We start from the raw sequence: 23,526 nt of genomic DNA, 5'->3' as shown, positions 1-23,526 counted from the left end.
CCTATTTTCGTATTGAATTATTTAAAATTCATGTTACACTTTAGAACGAGCTCTTGTACTGAAATACTTGTTGTTTCAAGATAAATAACATACTAAGAGAAAAATTGTTGTATTTACAAAAATGTTAAGACGCTTTGCGAAAACGCTTGTTTCACTTTAAGGAAGTAAAGTAGACGTTCGTAACTTTAAATTCATTACAGTTAAAAATTCACGTTGCTTTTTGTATTACAAAATAAACTGCAATTTATAAATATTAAGTGAATTGTGGTATTTGTCATTGGAAAATAGAGTTACTGTTGGAAGCAATAAGGTATGAGCGATGGAGCAAATGAATGGATCAAGAATAATCAGGAACATCTTGGGAGAATATGACAGATTTCTCCATGCGAGACAAAGTATGTTTTGTCTACAGTTGCCTTAAATCATTTGTCAAGGATCAGCCTATACAACAGATTTTTTAAAAGATATAGGAATAACTGATAGATATCGCAAAAAGGAGGATAAGGTCAGTTACATACCTTAAAATATTGAACTACTGATGATCTAGCGCTTGAGGTGGTTATAGCCATTAGCCACGCTCTTGGCTGTCAGTCGCTTCTCCCCAGCTGTGCGCTCCATCTCCACCATCTTGACCTGGTCCGAGGCCACAGGGCCGATACATACCAGAGGGTCCTTGAAGTAAGAGCATACCTGTGCGACAAAACATCTCATGAATGCTAAAACCTTCATGCGAATGAAATAAATACAGTAATACAATCAAAACAAAAATTATTTTGAGAATTTTATACTACCTGAAGAAACCACAATACTACTGCTATGAATAATGGTAATACTATTAGTTCATAACTATACAATCCAAAGGAAAGTAGAAAATATTTGTTGTCAGATTATATTAAATAATTGTTTACGACGATTAGGACTTAGTACTGACTTCGGGTCAGATTCCCTTATATGCCCCCAATGCTTGAACTTTTTCCAATGAACTTAGAACGTTATAAAATGATGTATTTGAGTAACAGAACTAACATTCCATCAATCAACAAGCATTTCCAGGTATTGCGATCGGTATTGCTGTCGCTGTTATCTTATCTTCCTCGTGAATCCCGATTACGGGAGGTCGCGCGGCATCACATGATTATTTAAGTGTTTTGCACGGTACATAATTGGCTTTTCATTAGAAGTAAATTTATATTTCTGATCAGCCCCTCTAAAATTCGATATTTTACTGATAGGTACTATCTCGAGGGATGTTTTTCTTTCGTTGACATCAGCGCGGAAAGCCCGCGCTGATGGCCGGAGGCACTCGCATTTTGGGTGGCGGAGTGTGATCAAGAATAAAAACAAGTTTTGCGTGTTTTTTTCAATAAAGAGTTTGGTAACGTTTGTTTTTGTTGAATTTTTGTGTTTGGAGAAATGTAGTGGTGTGGTCGATATAATACGTAAGTACCCTTTTTTCTTAGCTAGTAACCAATTGTAATTCATTATAATCATTCGTAAATGAAAAATTGGCGTTGGGGGCATAATGCTAGTTCTGTTACTCAACTACAACGTTTTATATCGTTCTAAGTTCATTGAAAAAAGTTCAAGCGTTGGGGGCATATAACGGAATCTGACCCTGACTTCGATTAATATGTTCGGGAGAGTTTTCACGCTTTCGCCAAATTAAAAAACTGAATCGTATGAAAACATACACCCATCTATATTTGAGTTTTTTTTATGTTTCAAAGATTTTTACAGGAATAACTTAACCATGGAAGTAGTTTATTATTTTCGAATAAAACCCATAATGTGTGGCGTATAATATGAATGGAGTGTCAAAATGGCACCTTGGCCATATACCCATACCCATATATAATGGGTAAATAAAACATAAAAGGTAATTTTGGTATTCTTCTTAGAATACAGATCCTACCGAGACATTTTTGTGAAGGACCTGTCTTCTAAATAAGCACAATTTAGTATTGTGCTTATTGAACCAAAAGTTGTTTGGTTTATGAGGAATGAGGGAACCGTTCTGGTAAGCGTTCTGTTCGGCATTGCCGTCAGTACAGGCATGACCGAGCAAGAAGTCCCTTCGTCTGTTGCGCAACGGGTTATCATAAAGTTTTTAATCAATGAAGGCGTCAAACCACCGAGAAATGAAACTCGTTTGTGGGGAGAGTTTGGGGACAGTATACTGTCTCAGAATCGCGTATTTACGTGCGCAAGAGAATTCAAGGGTGACCGAGAATGGGTCGTAAACGAAAGTCGTAAAACGAATCTACGCCCAAGGACAAACCTTACAGATGACAATATTCGTGCCGTTCGAGAGCTTATTGAACGTGATCACCGGTTAACCGTGGCAGAAATTTCATCAGAAGTGCGCATCAGCTTTGGAAGTGTTCAATCCATAATCACTGAACAACTCGATTTCAGAATAATTAGTGCTAAATTGGTTCCGAGGTTGTTGGCTGAAGACCAAGACCAAGAACAGTTCAGATCGGATATCACTGGAAGGCTTCTATATACATTAGTGCTTGATGGGTTCCGAGGTTGTTGACTGTAGACCAAAAACAGGTCAGGTCGGAGATCACTGGAAGGCTTCTGGAATATATCAGCAAGAAAGGGAGAGGTTTTTAAAGCGCATCGTTACATGTGAGGAGACGTGGGTACATCACCACAACCCACGAGTCAAAAATAGCAAGTAAGGAGTAGTGGAGAAATCATGATGCCCTGAAATGGCACCCTGAAAGCCAAAACATGTCTGTCTACAGGGAAGGTCATTCAAACTGTTTCTTTAGACTCTAGGGGAATTTTATTGGTCAATTTACTACATGATCATCGTATATTCAATACGAGTTACTACTGTCAGTTGTTGGGTCGACGAAGCCGCCTATGGAAACAAAAGAAGAGACGTGCCCATCAGAGATGTCATTCTCCCCCAGGCCTCACACCGCGGCTTTGACAAGGGATACACTGGAAGAAATGGGCTGGAAACCCCTTGAACACCCTCTTTTTAGCCCTAAATTGTCCCTCGTAACTATTTTTTGTTCTGTCCTACGAAGGAATCATTGGGAGAAAAACTGTTTGACAGCAATAAAGAAGGCGAGGAGCACGTGCGCTGTTGGGTTACAACTCGCCCTTAAACTTTCTATGACCAGGGAATACTGAAAGTTCAAAATCGGTGGCAAAAGTGTTTAGGTCACGCAGGAGGTATATAGAAAAATTGTAAAACAGTAATAAGTGTATAAAATTATCTAATAAAAATTAAAATTAATCACCATTTATGTTTTATTTTCGTCTCATATTTTCGCTACACCATACTTGCTATTTGGTTTCACGTAAGTAAATTAAAAAATATGCTGTGTACTAAAAAGAAAAACGGATAATGCTGTAAAAGTTCTCTTACTATTAATACTGTACTACTGAATTGACCATTGCAATACCATACACAATAAAAGAATAGTAAATTGATGTTACGTCACATACAGTACAGTGAATGAAAATTATGAGGTAAGGAAAAAGATCTAACGACACCAAATAATCATTTTGCTGCTTTTTTTGGAATAGGATTATATCATGTTTTTATAACAAACCAATATGATAAAATAATTAAGTTTAGATATCCAGTTTTTCTTCCAGTTAAAGATAAACGTTCAGATGCTTTTGCTATAAAGAAAACAATAAAAGTTTAAAGGTAGGGCTAAGAGTTAAATATGACGAAACATCTGTGAGTAGTGTTTTGGACTTTGAAAACAAGACGAAGAGTAATATCTGTAATCAGTAAGAGTAGAATTGCAAAAATTGAAGATCATCGGATCATCGAATAACGTCCATAATCTTACCAACCGATAGAGTTAATGAAGGTTAATGAATTTAGTGAAGTAGGTATCATTCCGTATTATTCTGAAAGATGGTAAGGTAATGACTAATTCTACCTGTTCTGAATGCATGGCTACCAATGTAAATTCGCTATTTAGGCACTGTTAAAAATTTATTTCTACTTGGGTTCCTTAAAATTATTGCTCTAGAAAAGTCTCAAATAGTGCACAATGATGATTTAAGAAATTTTTTCAAACGGGCAATTTATTATCCAATTCCTATAACAGACTGGATACATATCAAGAGAGAATGGTAACATAGAATGGAGAATTCAATGCTGGATGGGGTTTTGGAGAGTAAAGATGATAAGGATGTATTGCGTAGAGTTCTTTGAAGCCATACTTAACTACGTTTGAATAGAAGTTCAGTATTCTGTATGATTATAAACGTGGTATATTCATGATCAATAATAACTTTTCTGACGGAATTATAAATTATTTTCATTTCGTGTTTCTTATATATGTTTTGATCAGAAGTGGGAACTTTGGCAATATTTTAGACTCAAAGACGTCATTCAGAAGATACTGAGAATTATCAATTAAAACCAAGAAATAAATTAAGAAAACGATAAAAAGAATTATTTCTTCAGTCGGTTATTACGACACCATAACTATTTCACTAAGTGATTATTATGATTTTGTCTTATGTTTTCATCTCGTAACACCAAAAGACGCTATGTTATGTTATTCATTGTCTGATTCTATATTGTAAATGAATTAGTTGTTTCTAAATTAATTATCTTGGTTATTGTTTTTACGGTTTTAGCTCTTTCAAACTTGATTTTTAGATATAAAAATATTTGGTTTTACACTGCAAAGGTAATAGTTAATTGTATAATAGATTTACCTACAGGAAATGAAAATAAATAACTACGTACACACAACGCAGAAGTACCTAGTATGATAGTTTCTGTCAAATACAAACTCAGATACACAGTTCTTTCAGTATTAATGACAGAGTATAAAAACAAGTTATTTATAATGTTGCTTCTAATCACACAGCTATGTGAATCAAAACTGGGCGTAATATGTTGTCCTGAGATACTCCGGTTTTAACATCAGAAAGGATTAAAAGAAATTGAGTTTAGATAGATAAATATACAAATAGATTGTTATAAAAGCATTGCCGTCCAAACAATATTTATGACTTCTTATTGGCATCATAAAAGTAGTAAAATAAACTGGTAATTACATTTTACTGTATTCAAACAGTAGAGTGAGCTGTTTACTATACTATACTGTGTATAAGGCATTGGTTACGCTTTGTGATACTGACAATGTTAATTTATGAGATTAATAAATTACCAGTAGTAATAGATAAGGTTACCTTGCGAGGTGCCTGCCGATGCCTGCGCTGGAACTGGCAACAAAGTCCCTTGTGGATATCGCACTCACTGCTCATCATGCAGTCTTCACCTGTGAAAATATTTAAGCACTGATCAATTATTGATTAAATCGTTGATCACGTTTATTACCAAAGCAAACTCTTTTGATATTGTAGTTTTTGTACAAAGCAAATGCGAAATGAAAGTTCCCAATGCTGAAGGTCAAATGTTAACATTTAAATGTAAAAGGGAACAATTTGCGAACTCTTAAATATTTTATCACTTCATGTTTTTTAATTTGCTGTAACTGTTGATCTATACAGTACACTCTCTGTCCATTAATAGTGTATGTCAGATGTGAAATATATATATTTTTAGAAACATGGTAAATAGATTAATGAAACAACCATTTTAACTATTTAATTATGTCCTTCTGTGTATTTTTGTAACTACCTGTATATTTACTTAAAGTTACAAGTTACTTAAACACTTAAGAGTAGAAAGTTAACATAACTGACATAGTAATACTATAAACTGAAAGACATCAATTTGTAACAGCTGTTTTACACAGCAGTAAAATCTGTTTACACGAAGTAACATCTGATGCACACGAATGGAACAAAATTACACAATTACTTGATAGTTCGTCTATTGATCGTTCATGGAATGTGGCTTTCACGGAATTGAAACATTAAAAAAGTTAATAGGAGTTAATATTCAACCTTTTTTATTTCCCCATATCTCTGTTACTCTCTGTGACACTCGTATAACGTACGATTGTAAATGTTACTTACTGTACTGTTTGCGACTGGAGATGGCGGGTTGGCAGGAGCGCGAGTCACCAGTGTGCATGCAGACCAGGCCGGTCTCACACTCATTGTCTCTCTGGCAGAACTCTCCCATCCGCAGACCATACACGAACACGCAGTGTCCTATGTCTGTTAAACAGAACAACAAAGTACTAAGGAGCTGTGTTCCTTTCTGTGTCTTTTAGTCTAAGTTCGAACAGAAATCGCTAAGGACTCGACAGGCCCTTCTAAAAATCATAACATTGTCTGTCTGTTTGTCCGTATGGATATAACTTATGATGGAAAAGTCCCATAGGCTTGAAACTTGGAATATAGGCCCCTAATGCTTCAAGGAAGAGTTACATAGATTTTGGGGTCAAAGAATAGCTAAGTTGTTAGTTTTTAGGTCAGTTTTGTCAGAAGTTAGGTTAGTCAGAACACGCTATCACCTCTTAATGATTCTAATTAGCTAATAAGCATGAAAATTTACGGCTGCAGTAGAAACTACCATTTGGAAAACACAAGGATGCGTCTGTGCCTATACCCTTCTATATTCGAAATTCATGCGAACCTCAATAAGTTTGCTCCATACAGTATATTTTTAAAATAATACTTTTACTTCATCTACTCGATTGCAGCTGTCTAAATTGTATTCTATTTTAATTGTTGGGTCATTATGAGCGTATTATTAAGCATAATTTGGACACAGCAGCATCAGAAATGCAAATGGCGCGTATTGGGCTTCGCCATTACACAGTAAAGTTCGAAAAACGGGACTACAATTAATCCATCATATTCAATTATCGTATATCCGATTATTAAAAAAGTATATTAAAATTTGAAATAAAATTTGAAAAATGTATTCCAGTGTAATTGTTTATCAATATAGGTGAATTAGAGGCAGTCCATTTAAAATTTAAAATGGCTACCATTTTGAAATTAATGATCAGATCTAAAGCATTTCTAACTGGTTATAAATGTTACCTTGGTAAGCCTCTTATACTCAATATATGTATAAAATACGTATAACATTATTTTACTTATAAATATAAATAATTTTACAAATTCAAGCTACAAATATTTAATGAATTAACTGCTAAACTAGTAAACTATAACATGTCAGATGCAGAAACCTTAAGAGGTAATGTATTAAAGTCAAAGTTTAAACTTTAAACATCCTCCCTCTCTTGGTTGGAGCGGTATCTGTTACAGTCTAATGCAGAGCTTGTGCACTAAGAACTTCCACGGGAATTATGCAAATGCTTAGATAGGAGTTAACTTGTGATGATAATCTAGCTTTTATTTATAAACACGATTTACCTACATATTAAATTTAAGATGCAATTTTCTGTACACGGGTTAGTGCGGAATCTTATGTAGGTTATCTCTTATAGCCCAGTAATTTACTTGTTTAATCTTAATTATAAATATCGAGTAATTTGTTTACACACTCTAAAATGATAGTTATGTTTAACCTTAAGGTTAGTTAAAATTAAAACATTCTGTGTCGATAAAGTTCAGAGCACATTTTATATTGTTAGTTTTGTTAATTAGTTGTAGTAATGGTTTAATGTATTGGAAGGTAGAAGAACGTATCGGAATATGTAAGATATCTCACTTTTGGTTTTCTAACGAGCGATTTTCAACGAACTAGTACTAACTTTATTTCCAGAATGTATTGTATGAATGTACTGTATGTATGACCAAACACGAAATTGTCTAATAATCTATTTATTCATAGTAATCGAAGCCATATAACAAATTTTGTAATACAATTACATAGTTATGCCTATAAAAATGTAATTTTTACTGTAAAGAAACTTCATGCTGTTTTTGACTCATTGTACTAAACTAACTAATATGTAATTGCAAATACATATTATTATATATTCAAAACATTAATTATTTTTTAAATAAACAATTCAGTAATGATAACATTATATTTGTTGCGAGATAATTTGCTTTAGACGAGAATATCGCCAGATCCACATAACTCAATGGTTTCATTATTATTTGTTTTTATTGTTTTCTATTTCTTATTATTTAAAAAAGTCAAGATTAGAAAAAAAACATTTAGGATTTTGGCAAACATTGTCTGAAAATTCATGAAATTATTTTGTAACTATTTTACACAGTTAGGATGTATGGGGAAACAATTATTCATTTCAAAGAATAACATTTCAAATCCCTAACCCTGTATGAAACACACGTGTATTCTTACTAACGTATAGGATGTCATTCAACCACTAATATTTAAAAACTGAATATATGCCGATCTCATTGCACAGCGCGGGCGAGGCGCCTGTGGACATGAGATTGGTACTCCACTCTTGCGGTGACACGAACAGTGGCTCCTGTGATTGTCGGGTGTTACAGAGGGTGAACCAGTACAAGTACCTTGGAGTCATCATGGGTTCAAAATTAAAATAGGAACCACAAATTTCATGTTAGAATCTAAATAACGAAGATGATTTACGTATTTAATCAATTAACTGACATATAAAATCTCAATGAAATTAAAACTAATTATTACGTTTGTGCACAATTGATTTCACAATATGGTATTATAGATTGAGGAGGGGCATATAGATCTATTTTAGATCCACTTAATAACTGTTCAAAATTTAGTTATTATGGCTGCGTTTAAAAAGCACATCAGATATCCGGCCAAGGGCGCACCGACTGGGGGGGGGGGCAAAAGGGCCGGTCCCCCTAAGAGAAGTTTTTCAAAATAATAGAATGCATAAAAGTCTTTTCTCAACTAAAAAGAACAATTATTCTTAGATCTTGGAAATCAGTCGTCATAATAAAATATTTAAATTCAAACTTTATAATTATATATAAAGTTGATATATATATATATATATATATATATATATATATTAAATTTGCGAAATACACGTGTGGTGCTCACGCAATATTTCAATTTTTTTCAAAACACTTAATATTTTTATTTTACCTTCACGCGGCAACTACGAAAGTGTGGTTAGTTCTTACTATTTCTTGTGGTTTCTGTCTGTACCCGGTACTTTCAGTGACCGAGCACAAAATTTACTTGTACTGATTTAAAATCATACGTAACAGAGTACTCCGAAAATGGTAAAGGTACAAGTTTCAGTACTGTTAGTGCTAAACAAGTCCGCTACTTTGTACCAGGCAGTAATCGTGTAAAGTATCTGTATCGTTAAAGTACCTTTATGAGTATCCTGTACCGGGTACTTTCGGTTTGCAGTAACTTGTACCTACTCTCGGGACAGACGAGTATCCGATATACAAAGTACCTGTTACAGTAGTCCCTGTGTGATCAGTTGTCACAGTAGTGACTGAGTTTCCCGAGCTATGATCAGTTCTGTACTGGGTTAATTTGTTGTCACCACGAGGGAACACCGCCCTGGGCGCAGTTTGGCGATTTGGGCGTTAAAACGAGCAGTTACCGGTAAATCAACAAAACCTGCTCGATTTAATCTGTGTTAAAAATTAAACGTTTTAAATAATGGTTTTTTAAAATTACACGTTCAAGATAATGACTCTTAAATCCATAATGTGATCAGTGCCGAATTTTGTGAACTACCCGGTCAAAAATAAAAGATAAGATTGTAGTTTAATAACTTTATTGAAGTTACTACTTCTTTTGGCGGGCTATGGATGTATGTTTCGCACGGGGAAAAACCTGGTGATTGGTAATAGAGTGATTTTACTGTAAGCTATACACTCTGACCTGATCTTTGTCCACCTTTGATTAGTTCAGAAATACTATGAAATAACGATTCTAAAACCTAATATTACAATATTTTCTAGGGGGAGGGCCTCCCAATCTCCCTATTGGTATCAGGAGTTTCCATGCTCCTGACTCCCTGGTGTTCTGGACACCACTCAGAAATATTTCTAGGTTTACCACTGTACCGGAATATCTTGCTTTATACAGAAACACAATTGTTATCAATTCTCAATTCAGCATTTATATATAAAAAACCTACTGGTTTTCGCAAGGAGTCAGGCAGGAGATCGTAACAGCTGTCACACGTAGATATTTAACAAGAAATGCGGTCAGTGTGGCCTGCTGGCCCACAGAGTTCATTCATACTACATTGTAAATTTATTACTCAGAAATATTCCCCAACACATAAGGGGATTGCAGGTCCCAATGTCCGCATAAAACTCGTGTCTCTGTCTGGCTGTTGGAGGTCGGCGCTGAAAACGCAGAGTCATCTATATAGTAGACTAATATTTCTGACCCCATCTATTTACTGGACTGATATTTCAATCATTTACGATACTACACATAGCAAACTGCTCTACTGTTTTACTATGACCGCCTGCGCAATATGGCTTTCCTTTTCTAATGGTTCTAAATACCTCTGAAATAATTCAAATTTAGTTTTTAAAGTTTATAATTAATCCTTCAGTTCAATACTTATATTAAGCAACAAATAACATACCTTATTTTGCGTGTTTGATAATGTTAATATAGATATAATCAGATAAAAAAAATAACGGAGCATATTTTATGAGGTCGGAAGCAAAAAATAAAACAGTTGCTCATTTTGCATTTTAGTTTTTTCATACCATAATAGTTTTTATAAAATTGTTTATTATGATCAATATGATAACGGTTATGGCACCATGTGTGCACATCGACAAGAAATAAACTCGTCACCACACACTAGCCTCTGTAGGGACATGTGGTACAAATTTCGTGTACAATAAGGATACTGAGGATGTTTGTAAATTATAGAAATAAGTTTGTTTTGTTACTCGTCAATATAGCTGTAGCAAAGATTTACCGTGAGTAGAGATGTTAGCAAAATGGAAATTAGACGCGTGAAGAATTACTCGGTAGGTGGCCGCCGCGTGCTGTAGGTTGTGGGGGAGGTGAGGGGGGGAGATCTTTATGTGCCCCTTGGGGATGGAAATAGAGGCGATCAATATTAAGAGACGGCTCATAATACTGACTTTATTATGAGCAAGTTTCCTGGAATGGATGTTATCCTCCACATAGTGTCCAATAAGTCAAGTGGCAATGTCAAAGAGATGGTTTGGAATATCAATATATAAAGTACACCATATAATACTCGATTATGCAAAATATAACAAAACATTATATACCAAATTATTTGATTATGGTAATAAATACTGTACAAATACTGGTAATATTTGTGTGAACGGAGCAATGTTCTTAAACTTGAATATATTGTTTTAACGTGCGTTAAAAAGAAAACGCGTTTTATCTTGAGAATATGATCTATCCCAAAGTTTCGAAGTTACATTGCTGACATACAAATGTTATTCAAAGATGTTATGTTGTAACATAAATGAACGTAGTTTGTATCATGATCTTATATTTAATAAGGCACATGTGGATTAAAACGCACCATGTATGTTGAACAACATCTTTATTTAAACAATGTAATAATTTCGAAATGTCGGGATAGATAATAACCTCAATATAAAAAGCGTTTTCTATTTAATGTAATATACGTACAATAAAACGATGTATTCGAGTTTGAGAAAATGCTCCATTCACAAATAACATTATATAAGTATAATCAAATTATTTATCTGCCAATTTCAAAGACAATATTTGTATTGCTACTATATTGGAGCCATTTAATAGTTTTGCCATTATAAAGAGAATTCACATTATTATCATAACAACATTACCATCCATACATACTGTATGTGTAAACAATTACGATACACACAGAATGTGAACAAATAATAAGAAATGTATATGAATTTCTGTATATGATGCTCAACTATTGCGAAAATGTGACTAAAAATAACTAGAGAAAGCAAGTGTGGTGATAAAGGAAATACAACCTTAATAATGTACATCAGACAGTATTTATTTTATGCATTATCAGAAGTAGAGAGAAAAGATACCTCCTCTGAACATCAAAAGGAATAATAAATAACTGTAAAAAACCCATTGCTCTGTGGCTTACTAAAACTGCACAAAGAGTGTCCATTACTTCTTTTACAGATTAACCTTCTCCTCTTTCTTACTAAGTAACTAAAACACTGGAAAGAATTTTAAAATCGTTCTTAAAAATATAAACAACCTTAAAAATTATAAAATAAACGAACAAACTAAATATTGAGTCATATGTAAATCCACACAGATTAGATATTCTCTATTTGTATGTAGACTACCAATGCTCCAACAATGATAATTTTTAAGGCCTTTAAAAAATTAAATAAGGTCTGTAAAGAAGTACTTTTAAGTAGATGGCAAAGTTTTGTAACAACATCAGGGGAGTTAATTTATTTCTGAAATATTTAAAGGAATATAATAACATAAATGCCTTTGATGTAACTATACCGACACAGAACAATAAATTTAATTTTAGCAGGTTCAGAAACCTTCCTCTGTTTTAAAATTCATCCAACATTATGTCATTCTTACAGCAAATAGTCTCACCTCACAAATCCATTTTAATAAAATTTCTACCCATTCGCTTTAAGAGATCAGAATAATTTGCCAAAGAGTCTGATGTAATAGAATATACAGCGCCAGTAAATAGTTATTGTTAAACAACGTATAGATAGCATAGAGCAGAAAATATCACGTTTGTTTTCGGTTTATTCCACGCGAGTTATAAAAAAAGGTAAACAAAAGTTCAATTTTGTTTTCAAAACTCCCAACCCGAAATTGCCAATCAGTAAAGAATGCACAGCTACTTGACACAAAAGTGTAAATGAGATTAAAGTTACTGCAGTGCCTAATATGATAAAAATCGCATTAAAACTAACACTAATATAAACAAATCACAATAAAACCAAACAAATGTATGACCTCAGCGCTAACTTTACTTTGATCGATCTCCGAGCAGTACATAAAATATGACCTTGAAGTTCTAAATGTATGAAGGGTAAGTTGTGAAACAACTTACAGGAATGTGAGATTTATTGGTTTGTTTAAAATGAGGAACGAAAAAGCACGTATTAAATGAGAAGGCTCGCTCCATCTTTAATAGCCTCTATAAAAGAGAAGAGGAAACCATCTCGACCAAGTGACACTTGTACAGCTGCTGATAAGATCGTCGATATAAGCCTCGTGTCGAAGTGCCTTACTTGATCCTGTAGTCCTGCACTTTTTGCACTTGAGGCGTGCCTAAAAGCCTGTTAAAAATATTTTATTAAATTATAAATTAATGTTTTAGGCACGTTTTCCGTCCATGTTTAGTGTGCTTTTCAAAAGTTACAGTCCATCTGTCAGAAAATAAAATGAACTTTAAGGACTTATTAAGTAAAATATATCTATAGATAAAATCATTCCCTGATGTTTGATATAAACCGGATTGAATATTCTCTTAGCATCTATGTTTATTAATAATAATTTATTATTAATCTATTAAACAAGGGGAATTCAACGGAAAATACAAAAGGACCCTTTCCTTTGACCCCCGTTCATCTTCTATTAATAATTCAAAATGTCCTATAGATATTATATATTGAAATATGTAGGCTAAATTAAATACAACGTACCCGGAGCTTCCATAAACTATGACCAGTTTGTAAAGCTAGGGTAGAAAGAGATTATTTGCCATTGGTTTAAGGTAATTACCAAAAAGGATTTTTACTCTAGGCATATTCTAAGATCTTGATAGGAAATATGTTTAATGAGATAGATATAATATTATAGTTGCACAAAGTAATTATCAAAAGTATATAAGTACCTTATAAAAGTATAATAATGGTAAAATAAATACAGATTCATCAAAAAGCCAGTGGCCACCCCTGTCATATCTAGAGAGTTTGACCAATTATTTAAATACAAATTTGGGGATCTTTGTATGTTAATGGTACCTAATGTTTGGAGTATCAGTCAATGTTGGGGGCCCATCTCAATATTTTCAAATGAAAACTCTCCACATGTGATGCATAGTTGGAAAAGGATTAATAAAAAACATTTTTGGCGCAAACCGGAAGTCGCGCCTCTATCTTGGAATCTATCACAATTGGACGCTAAATAGCGGAACAAGGGGTTTTCAACTATTCAAAAACGAATTTGTACTAAACTTGGTTTGTGGGGGTTTTCGGGTCATTAAATGCGCACGTGATATCATTTTTACAAATTACCCACTCATTTCCAGGATGGTGGCATCAAACAAGGGGAATTGAACGAAAAATACAAAAGGACCCTTTCCTTTGACCCCCGTTCATTCTTTGGGTAATTTAAATAAAATCGGTATCGGGAGGGGGGTTTCAGGACTAGAAGCACGATTTTGGAATCGGTTTTCAAGAATACCTAAGCATTTCCAAATTGGCGGTTTCAAAATATAACAAAAAGGGGAAGCTCCTCCCAACATTTATTAAAGTCGTAAAACTTGCGTCGTGGTCATAAATCTTAGATTTCACTGTAATGAATTACCGTCGACTGTAGTGTTGTTGCATTGACTATGGGAGACAGAGATAACCGATCTCTTTGTATCCATGATTAGGTAAAAAACGTTGTTTCTCTAAGTTTTTATAGAAGCTTTGTTTATTTATCATTGGTTAGCGTGCTTTTACCTTGGAGATTGTTGTGTATATGAGAATAATTACATTTAAAAACGATGAAATATTTCAGACACAATTAGTGGTTGTATCCAAAATAATTGGTTTTATACAAGCTAAAGTTCAAAAAAGTGTTAAGAGGTTATTGTTTTGTCAGGAAGAAAAAAAGCTCACTCTAACACTTAACCGAGAGAGCGTGCAGCCATTATACATCAACAACTGTTACTTGAACACTTAAATGTTATTTTGCATCTTAACTAATAAATTGTATTTAAGATTGTTCGCTGAATTATTTATTCTGAATACATTTGGGCACATAGTTTGAAATTCTTAAGTTTCGATGTCCGAATGCATAAAAAAAGTGTATAACCAGAGAAATGTGAATGGTTTCTTTAAATTAAAAAAATATACAAAAAATAAAGTTGGGCCTAGGTAAGTCTGTTGTGGGACACCATATATATATATATATATATATATATATATATATATATATATATATATATATATATATATATATATATATGACAGTATGATTCGCAGGTATTGGCACATATTTGCTGGATTTGGACGGCCTCATATCCGTCGGTAAAATGTGACTTAACTCATTTGTGTCAGTCCATTTAAACCACATATCTACAAATCTTGCAATATCGACGGTGGACGTAGTCGAATTCCTTAGAGAGATTAAAATAAACAAACTTAAAGAATGCTATCTTTTTAATTGCTTTTATAGCTTTTTAATTGCGCCAATCGTTGACTCACTTTTCTCAATCTTCGTTGCTCGGGAAAGAATAAATATAAGCTTTTAAAAATTGTTAAAGCCTGTCAAGAATAGGTAATATTTTAATGAAGGTAGGTTAACAAAAAATGGGAACTTATTGCTTATCAAAGAAGGGTTTCCTGATTAAATATTGGAGTAAATATGTGATCTCCGATTGGCTTTATGTGATACATGTTTGAAACTTTTTTTGTTTAAAAGAGGGTTATATTCGTAGTGTCAATGGTTTCAAAATGTGCTTATAGCAGCGTTTATTTAATAACATTAAAAGGCTATTGATGTCATTATAATATTTTTTCGAATCTTGTTTTATTGTTATAATTTCACCTCTTTTTCTCTTACATAAGCCAGTTTAATCTTATCACTACACAAGAGAATTTGCACGTCGAATTCAACCTTATACGCCCTGGAAGTTTTATGTTTCTGTGTATAATTTTTGTATCAACTACAAAATGCTAACAGTTTCATCGTTAATCTACTTGTATAATGAATGTTAAAAATGTAACGCCTTGATACAAGAATTAATGTATATTGAAAAACTAAAACGGAAATTACTTATTAAAGGTGAAGTTAAGACCATAAAGTCCCCTATACTTAATTATGGATTATGAGTTAAGAGTAACTCAAGTAATTGTATCGAGAGGTTAAAGGCATTGAAGTAATGAAATCCATGCACTCTTCGTGTAATTTATCGGTTATAAAAGTACAAAAGGGCAGCAATAAAACTTTTCAATAAAACTGCATCATTAATCTAAGAATGAGGTTCCGATATAGAGTATTGAAAAGCAAAAATTATAATTCGAATTCTTAAATTTTTTTGAGAACTAACAACATATGTGTGATAAAATTGTATTTTTATTTTTCTTGGTGAATTCAATTGATGAAAAACTCTTGCTTAATGTTATATGCAATGGCTAATTCAAAAGCTGAGGTTCGGAAATCATGAATATTTGTAGTTAATTTATGAATGGCAGTGCTCGATGGAACAGTTACGATTGTTAGAGAGATCTCATATCATTTTAAAATCTATTGAAGAAAGAACATTGTGAAGACACTGAGTCTTCGGAACTGGTGTGATACAAATCATTAATATTGATGTTTCTTGCGATCAAAAAGGTATATACTTTGATTCTTTAAAGAAGAAAAACGTCTTATCCGAGATTGTCTGAATAGATTAATTTATCCAGTCCATTAAGTATATATTTAAATTATTCAATGAAAAATGAGCGCCTTCAAGTTAAAAATTCAATTATAAGCTATAATTAATCGTAAAATTTCGTTCTTGAACGGCTAATTGCTGTATCGTGTTATTTCAATTGCTTCCAGTGAACTTGCTTCAATTTAATCTAGTTTATAATGAAGATCCTAATCGCCTTCTCAGTAAATCCTTACTTTGATATACCCTAAACATTTGGACTTTGTTCATCAAAGCTTTGATCATTCTTCACCATTTTAAGTTCGTATTGTGCGTATTGGTGAATAATGTCTAACTTTAATTTTTTTTTAAATTCATTTTAAAGGTGCAGTGCTTTTGGGATTTCTAAGAAAAGTTGGTTGTGTCAGTGTTTTCCTCTACAAGTCACAACGTTGGAGAATTTTTCACGACAGCGAAGTATTGTATGTGCCAAAGCGCAAATGGTGCAATAGTTCTCACATATGGATGAAGCGGATGCGATAGACAACTTTCCTAATGAGATACTGAAAATGAGCTTAGAGAACTCTCCACCAATACTGTTTATTTTATTTAATAAAATAAAATAAAATAAACTTCTTCGCATCTTCTTGTTGAAGTCGAAGATGCGAAGAATACTGTATCTGGCAGCCACCTCATAATTGAAGGCTTTGACCCTCATTACAGTTCGTTCCTGATGTAACGATACTCATTTTGAGGTTTAGCTCCTGCAGTGATGTGTTCCTCCAGGTTATGGTATTTTTAGACGCTCGCTGTTAGTCAGGTATCAGTCATAACCTATACTATAGGTTTGGTACCTATACTTTAGTTGTTTTTTATTGTTTTTTATATAAAGTACAATTTATTTTAATCATTTTTCTGAGTTGTTTCCATACTTGAGTAATTATTGTTGTTTGTTAATCTTTATTTTTATTTTTTGTTATGTTTTGGATATTTATAACTTGTTATATCTTTGGATACTTATTATTTATTATCAAATTTTTGTATAGGCCTACCTATTTTGTTACTTTATGTAGATTTTTTCATGTGATTGTATTAATTTTTTTTCCCGCTGTATTCTACCATTTATGCTTGTCTTTGTAAGTTGGCTGCTGCCGTTGGAAATAAATAAATAAGCACCTCAAAATGTGTCCCAATTTTTTTTAATGAATATAAACAGACTTTTCAGACATTTCCCATAGTTTATTAATATTAGAAATCAGTAACACTACGTTTCGATATGTGCAGTCAGATCTCTTCCTCAGGTGCATAACTAGCCTAACACATTACTGTAATTTAGGGTAAAATAAACAAATCATACCAGAGAATTGTGACATGAATAGATCAGGAAACACAACAAACATGATTGTGTAAACTTCATGCACAAAATTTCTAAAATATGCATTTATTAAACACATAACAAAACCATATCTGCTGACACCGACCTAAATCAAACAGATCACAATAGGTCTGCATTGAACGACCAACCACTGAAAACCGACCGAAGGCCAATAGTAAATGGCGATCATCATATCAGAAACAAGGTTTGGTTTGTTGATGTTTTTGTTGAGGTAATTTTTTGGTTTAGGTTAAGTTGTAATTATTGATCTTGAACTATGGATCTTGAATGTAAAAATGGAGTATGTCCGTTGGAAATAAATAAATAAATAAATAAATAAATAAATAAATAAGAGAGCAGCAAACCAGTAAACGAGTTGGATCTTTTTTATTAGTAGTTCACTCTAGATTAAATTCTTAAAACCGTACTGTGACTCCTCTTTGTTTTATTTGAATTTCTAATACGATTGTAACTTTACGTTCTCTCGTTAGTTAATTTTTTCCGAATTGGCAACTAAAGCGCGAATTGACTGATGCTTGGTCCGATAATTTATTGCATGCAGCCTCGATTAATTTCCTTTCAAAGAAATGAATATTAGACTACTAAACGGTGGAAAATATCCGTTGAAATTCTGTTTCCGTCTCAATCCTACCATTTTCAAACAACTGCAATGTTTAGTAATTTTTTAAGGGGTTCCTTCTACACCAATGATACTTTAATTGATCACACTAAACGTTGCTACGGGGAAACGGTCCAAACTTACTTGCAAATAAAATATTTATTGACCTTCCCGGGAACCGAATCCGTGACCTTTCGGTTAGAAAGCCGCAGCCTTAACCCTACGCTACGGTAGAGTTGAAGGTCAAATGTTGATTGGAGGTGGCTTCCCACATTGAGCCTGAATTATTTCAATAATTTAGTTGTGTTCAAAATATTTCGGCGCAGTGCGAAGCGGAAACTATAGATATTAGTCGTGACTCCACGTAAGTCATACCAAAATTACAAAGAAAAATACGACTTGTATATACAGCAGTTTTCTGATTTGGTTGGTAGCCGTGACGCCCTAGGTTAACATATTCCCTCCGACAATTCAACAATACCGAAGTTCTTCCATTGTTCATCTATTTACCCTCAATACTCTCCTCAACATTCATATAATATATATGGATATTCTATGGATATTCTTTTCCAATTTATCAATATATACCAAGCGGTTACAAACCCTGCAGCCAAGGTACCACTATACATCCGTTGACCCTCCAGCTCTATTGAATATTTTACCCGCTGTAGGAATTGGACGGTTTTAGCGTCGATGTTTCTCTCTCCGAGGTGAGGTAATGTTCAGCCTCCATTTGACAATCATATTTTTTTTGCGAGAAACATATAATACATTATGTTTTTCGATATAGCAGAGAAGTTCATGGTTCACAGATGGTCTTGCATTACTAGTGCAGTTTTTATAAGCATTTTTTGAGAACACTGAAAAAAAATTAAAGAAAAATATTGGTTTCCTCCAATTTAACTGATAATGAATGAAAACAAGTTATAAAATCAACTATCAACTAATTTCACTATAAATTTTGTTCAACAACCTCAAGTAACAATTTTTAATATTTTAGTTTTATTTTTAGACATTCCATTACATTGAAAGCCGAATATTATATTTCTAGTGATATTTTTATATCAAAGATGTTTGTTTCCTGATATAAACAAGAGGTGAACTAGATTTTCTAATTAAGAAACAAGTTTTTGATTTAACGCGTGTTTTACACTTTGATTTGAAAGCTCTATGTATTTCGTGAGCAAAGGCACATCAACTGCTCGTAATAAATCAAAGACACAAAGGCAATAAATCAAAATGATGGAGGATGATTGATGGGGTTAGCCAAGTCTCTTCGTGGTTCGTCGACAGCAAGTACAGTTATGTACTTTCCTGATCAATTCATGTCACAACGCTGTGGTATTATTTGTTTATTTTAACCTAAATTATAGTCACTTGTTAGGCTAGTTAAGCATCTAAAGAGAGATCAGATTGCAGATATCGAAACTTAGTGTTACTGATTTCTTGTATTAATATAATAAAGCATGAAAAATATCTCAAAAGTCCTTTTACCTTCATTAAAAATAACTTAGACACATTGTGAGTTGCTTGTATTTTATACCATTTAAAGGACATATTTTGAAATTCCTTATCATAAGGCCATTGTAATGACATTAATTTGAGCTAAATAAACAATGTACAAAAGCATACAGATCTTTTTTTACTGATTTGCTGCCATTATATCTATCTATAACTCGAAAAAATCTGGTACACCTCTACAGAATGTGAAATTATACCTACAGCTCATAAAATATGGACAGTTCCATCTGTAAAAACATAAAACGTGCACGAGAATAAATATGAACAGTTCCATCTGTAAAAACATAAAACGTACACAAGAATAAATATAGACAGTTCCATCTGTAAAAACATAAAACGTGCACGAGAATAAATATGGACAGTTCCAGCTGTAAAAAATAATAAAACGTGCACGAGAATAAATATGCACAGTTCCATCTGTAAAAAATAATAAAACGTGCACGAGAATAAATATGGACAGTTCCATCTGTAAAAAAATAATACAACGTGCACGAGAATAAATATGGACAGTTTCCATCTGTAAAAAAATAATACAACGTGCACGAGAAAAAATATGGACAGTTCCATCTGTAAAAAAATAATACAACGTGCACGAGAATAAATATGGACAGTTCCATCTGTAAAAAAATAATACAACGTGCACGAGAATAAATATGGACAGTTCCATCTGTAAAAAAATAATACAACGTGCACGAGAATAAATATGGACAGTTCCATCTGTAAAAAAATAATACAACGTGCACGAGAATAAATTATATCATTCAATACAATTGTTATGGGTGAAACGAAATAAATATCATTCAGCTGGTAAATTACCGTATAAAAATAAAACACCCGTGTTTTTTGTGAGTAAACCAACATTCATATTTATTAAGGAATAGAGGAATGGGACACTGGGACAGCCGTGTGAGAAGGGTAAACTGCTATTCCACAATTAAGACTGAAGGAGCTTTTTACCTCTGCACAACAATCCTGGGAGCTTTGTTTTGAGATAACCTTTTTTGTTCTCAAGGTATGCTTTAGTGTAATTAAGACAAACCGAGTCTGGAATTAGCTACAATTACACACGCATGTGTTAAACTGGCTGATGTTCCTTATTACTGTTATATATGGATAGTTTTGTAATGCCATCTAAATAGGCTAAGAGGTTGAACGAACATCAATTTCTATCCGGTTTTCTGAATTTAATTTTGTAAGATAAATCATAAGGTTGCATTAAACTGTGTTACTGTAAATCTAGTAAGCAATGTTTTTCATTTCTTTCTTCCCACATTTTACGGAAAATGTGTGATGATATCGCATTTACTAATTTCAAACCAATTTCTTTTGCTTATTTCCCAGTACATTATCAAGTGATAAAAAGCTAACTTTACTTAACAATCCTCACCTTACTGTTATTTTATGCCCAAATTTTATGTTTCATGTCTAAAAATCTCCACCATTAGAATTATATAAATCATTCATCTATTCTGCAGAGTTGTCCGTGATTTTTAAATACAGTTGATATAAGATGCACACATAAAAAAAACATACAACACATAAAAATGTAAAATTGCAAACTTGGTTGGTTCTCAAAAGAAGTCTGCATATGTGATATCAATGGGTTAGATTAGGTATGGTTGCCAAACCAATGAAAAGCCAGTTTTAAACTTTGATGAATATTATGTTTGTGTATTTGTGTGCATCAATTAAGCTCTATTTTAACACTATTGACCACTCTGCAAAATAACAGAAAAACAAAGTTTGTAAAGGTAAGTTAAATTTTTATCAATAAAGAATTAAACAGTCCAGAAGTATATAATAGTACGGCCTATAGTGTAAGCTTGGCAAAAAGGCTAACATGCGAAGATAACTAATTTTAAATGTTAACCATTTTAACAAGCAACAAATACACTTTTACTAGAATTCGTAATATGCATTTGCGAATCAGAAATTATTGTTTTAAAGCTTACTATTGACGAGTGATTGTGAGAAAGGATAATTACATTTCAGACATTTGCCATAGTAAATTGTTTTTTAATAAAACACTACGTTTCAAGGATTGAATCCATCCTCTTCTTCGAGTGTCAGGAAACCTTAAGGCATTAGGTAAATCGTACACAAAATTAAAAAACTAATCAAGACCACGGTTAACAACAGAAAGATTCTTTCGTCAAATTTAGTACATATATACTTGAGCTTTATTTAAATTATCCTTTTAGGTATGAGATTTCAAAACTATTACCGATTTTTACGGATTTTGCAGCAAAGAGTTAATTATCATAATTCATTAAGTGAGTTATTTCAATTACGTTTGTCAACTGACACGAAAGTAAATGTAAATTTTAATTAAATTAATATTCTGTGTAAAGTGTGGTCTGTGGAAAAATACACAAATTAATGTGACAGTTTTTTACGTAAAAATAAAGAATTTTTTACATTATAATATAATTAAAAAAATGTATATAAACTGAATACGGGGACTCTTCACTGTGGAGGTTTTTAGCTGCAAAATATATCGCCTAAATTCAAGCTCTAGTCTTCTTGTATTACAAATGCACAATGAGATCTTTAATCTTGGAATGGGGAAAGTGATGGGTTTTACGGAATTAAATCTGAATATCTAATGAATTACCTCTAGAACTTTAACGTTACTTATTTAGAGATCAAGTGTAAATAAAATATAAATTGCGGTAGAAACAATACTTTTTGATATTTTGCCTATAAAGTTGTTCTCTAAACCAATAGATACTGTTTCTAGATAAACATTTTGTAACGATTAATTACAAACGAAATGGAGGAAGCAAATAACGCAGAAAGTTAATTAATGCTAAATTAAATTACTTTTAATTAACAACAGTGCAATGCAAAACATTTTAGATTTTCAAATATAAAACCCTTTTTGTTAATTTCACAATGAAGAGATTATAATTGTTTATTTAATAAACGAACAATGTCACGGGTACAATATAATTATATCTTGCATTAGACTATTGTTAACACACTATGAGTTCAGATTAAATAATAATACTGAATAACGTTTTAAGAGAAACCTGTATTTAATACCTGGGCAAAACAATAACAGTTGCCGACAGAGTGGGTTGTTTCGAGTGGTTGAATACTTGAATTATTGTGAGAGCTTACAATTGAGTTTCAATTGATATGCGCGTAGCTCTGAATAAATGTGTTTACCGTCCGTATATTACAGTCGCACAGTAAAATACTCCGAGTAGACATTTAGTAAATTGACGTTTATTTTTGTATCGATGGAAATATTGAAATATAAATACCAGAGATGTATTCTACCGAGGAATACACCGATATGTTATTTATTTAAGGTGTATGTGAAGGCAGGCATACGGCCGTTGTTAAGGCATATCGACAATGTTAACCACAACGCAGGGTTCCTTATAAAATAAGCAATAGAGCATTTCATACTGTCACAGGAAACAGGTTTAATTCATAGCATTATTGCAGTGTTTTTTTTTATATTTAGGATAATACAGGTATATGTTTCACTTTATGTGTTTGATAAATATGAAAATGTTTTTTTTCAAAATGGGATTTCTCAATTATACTTGAGTTCACAATTGAATTATTGTAAGAGCCATCATGCAAGTGGTATATTGAAATGTGTGTTAAGTGAT

General features: G+C 32.8%; 1 protein-coding gene across 2 annotated transcripts in view; it reads right to left on the bottom strand.

The window, feature by feature from the left end:
- Positions 1-23,526, bottom strand: part of LOC124369920 (prohormone-3) — a 99,755-nt gene that overhangs the window by 3,924 nt on the left and 72,305 nt on the right. For both annotated transcript variants that reach the window (XM_046828105.1, XM_046828104.1), the window contains exons 4-6: positions 5,980-6,123; positions 5,188-5,276; positions 519-690 (exon numbers count right to left, since the gene is read on the bottom strand). In XM_046828105.1, coding sequence (XP_046684061.1) covers positions 544-690; positions 5,188-5,276; positions 5,980-6,123 — 380 coding nt within the window. In that variant the 3' untranslated portion in view covers positions 519-543. The remainder of the gene's footprint in view (positions 1-518; positions 691-5,187; positions 5,277-5,979; positions 6,124-23,526) is intronic.

This window comes from Homalodisca vitripennis, chromosome X (genome assembly GCF_021130785.1).
Source record: "Homalodisca vitripennis isolate AUS2020 chromosome X, UT_GWSS_2.1, whole genome shotgun sequence".
Classification (NCBI taxonomy): Eukaryota; Metazoa; Arthropoda; class Insecta; order Hemiptera; family Cicadellidae; genus Homalodisca; species Homalodisca vitripennis.
The sequence above is the reverse complement of the archived record's forward strand: the minus strand, read 5'-3'. Positions and strand labels throughout refer to the sequence as shown.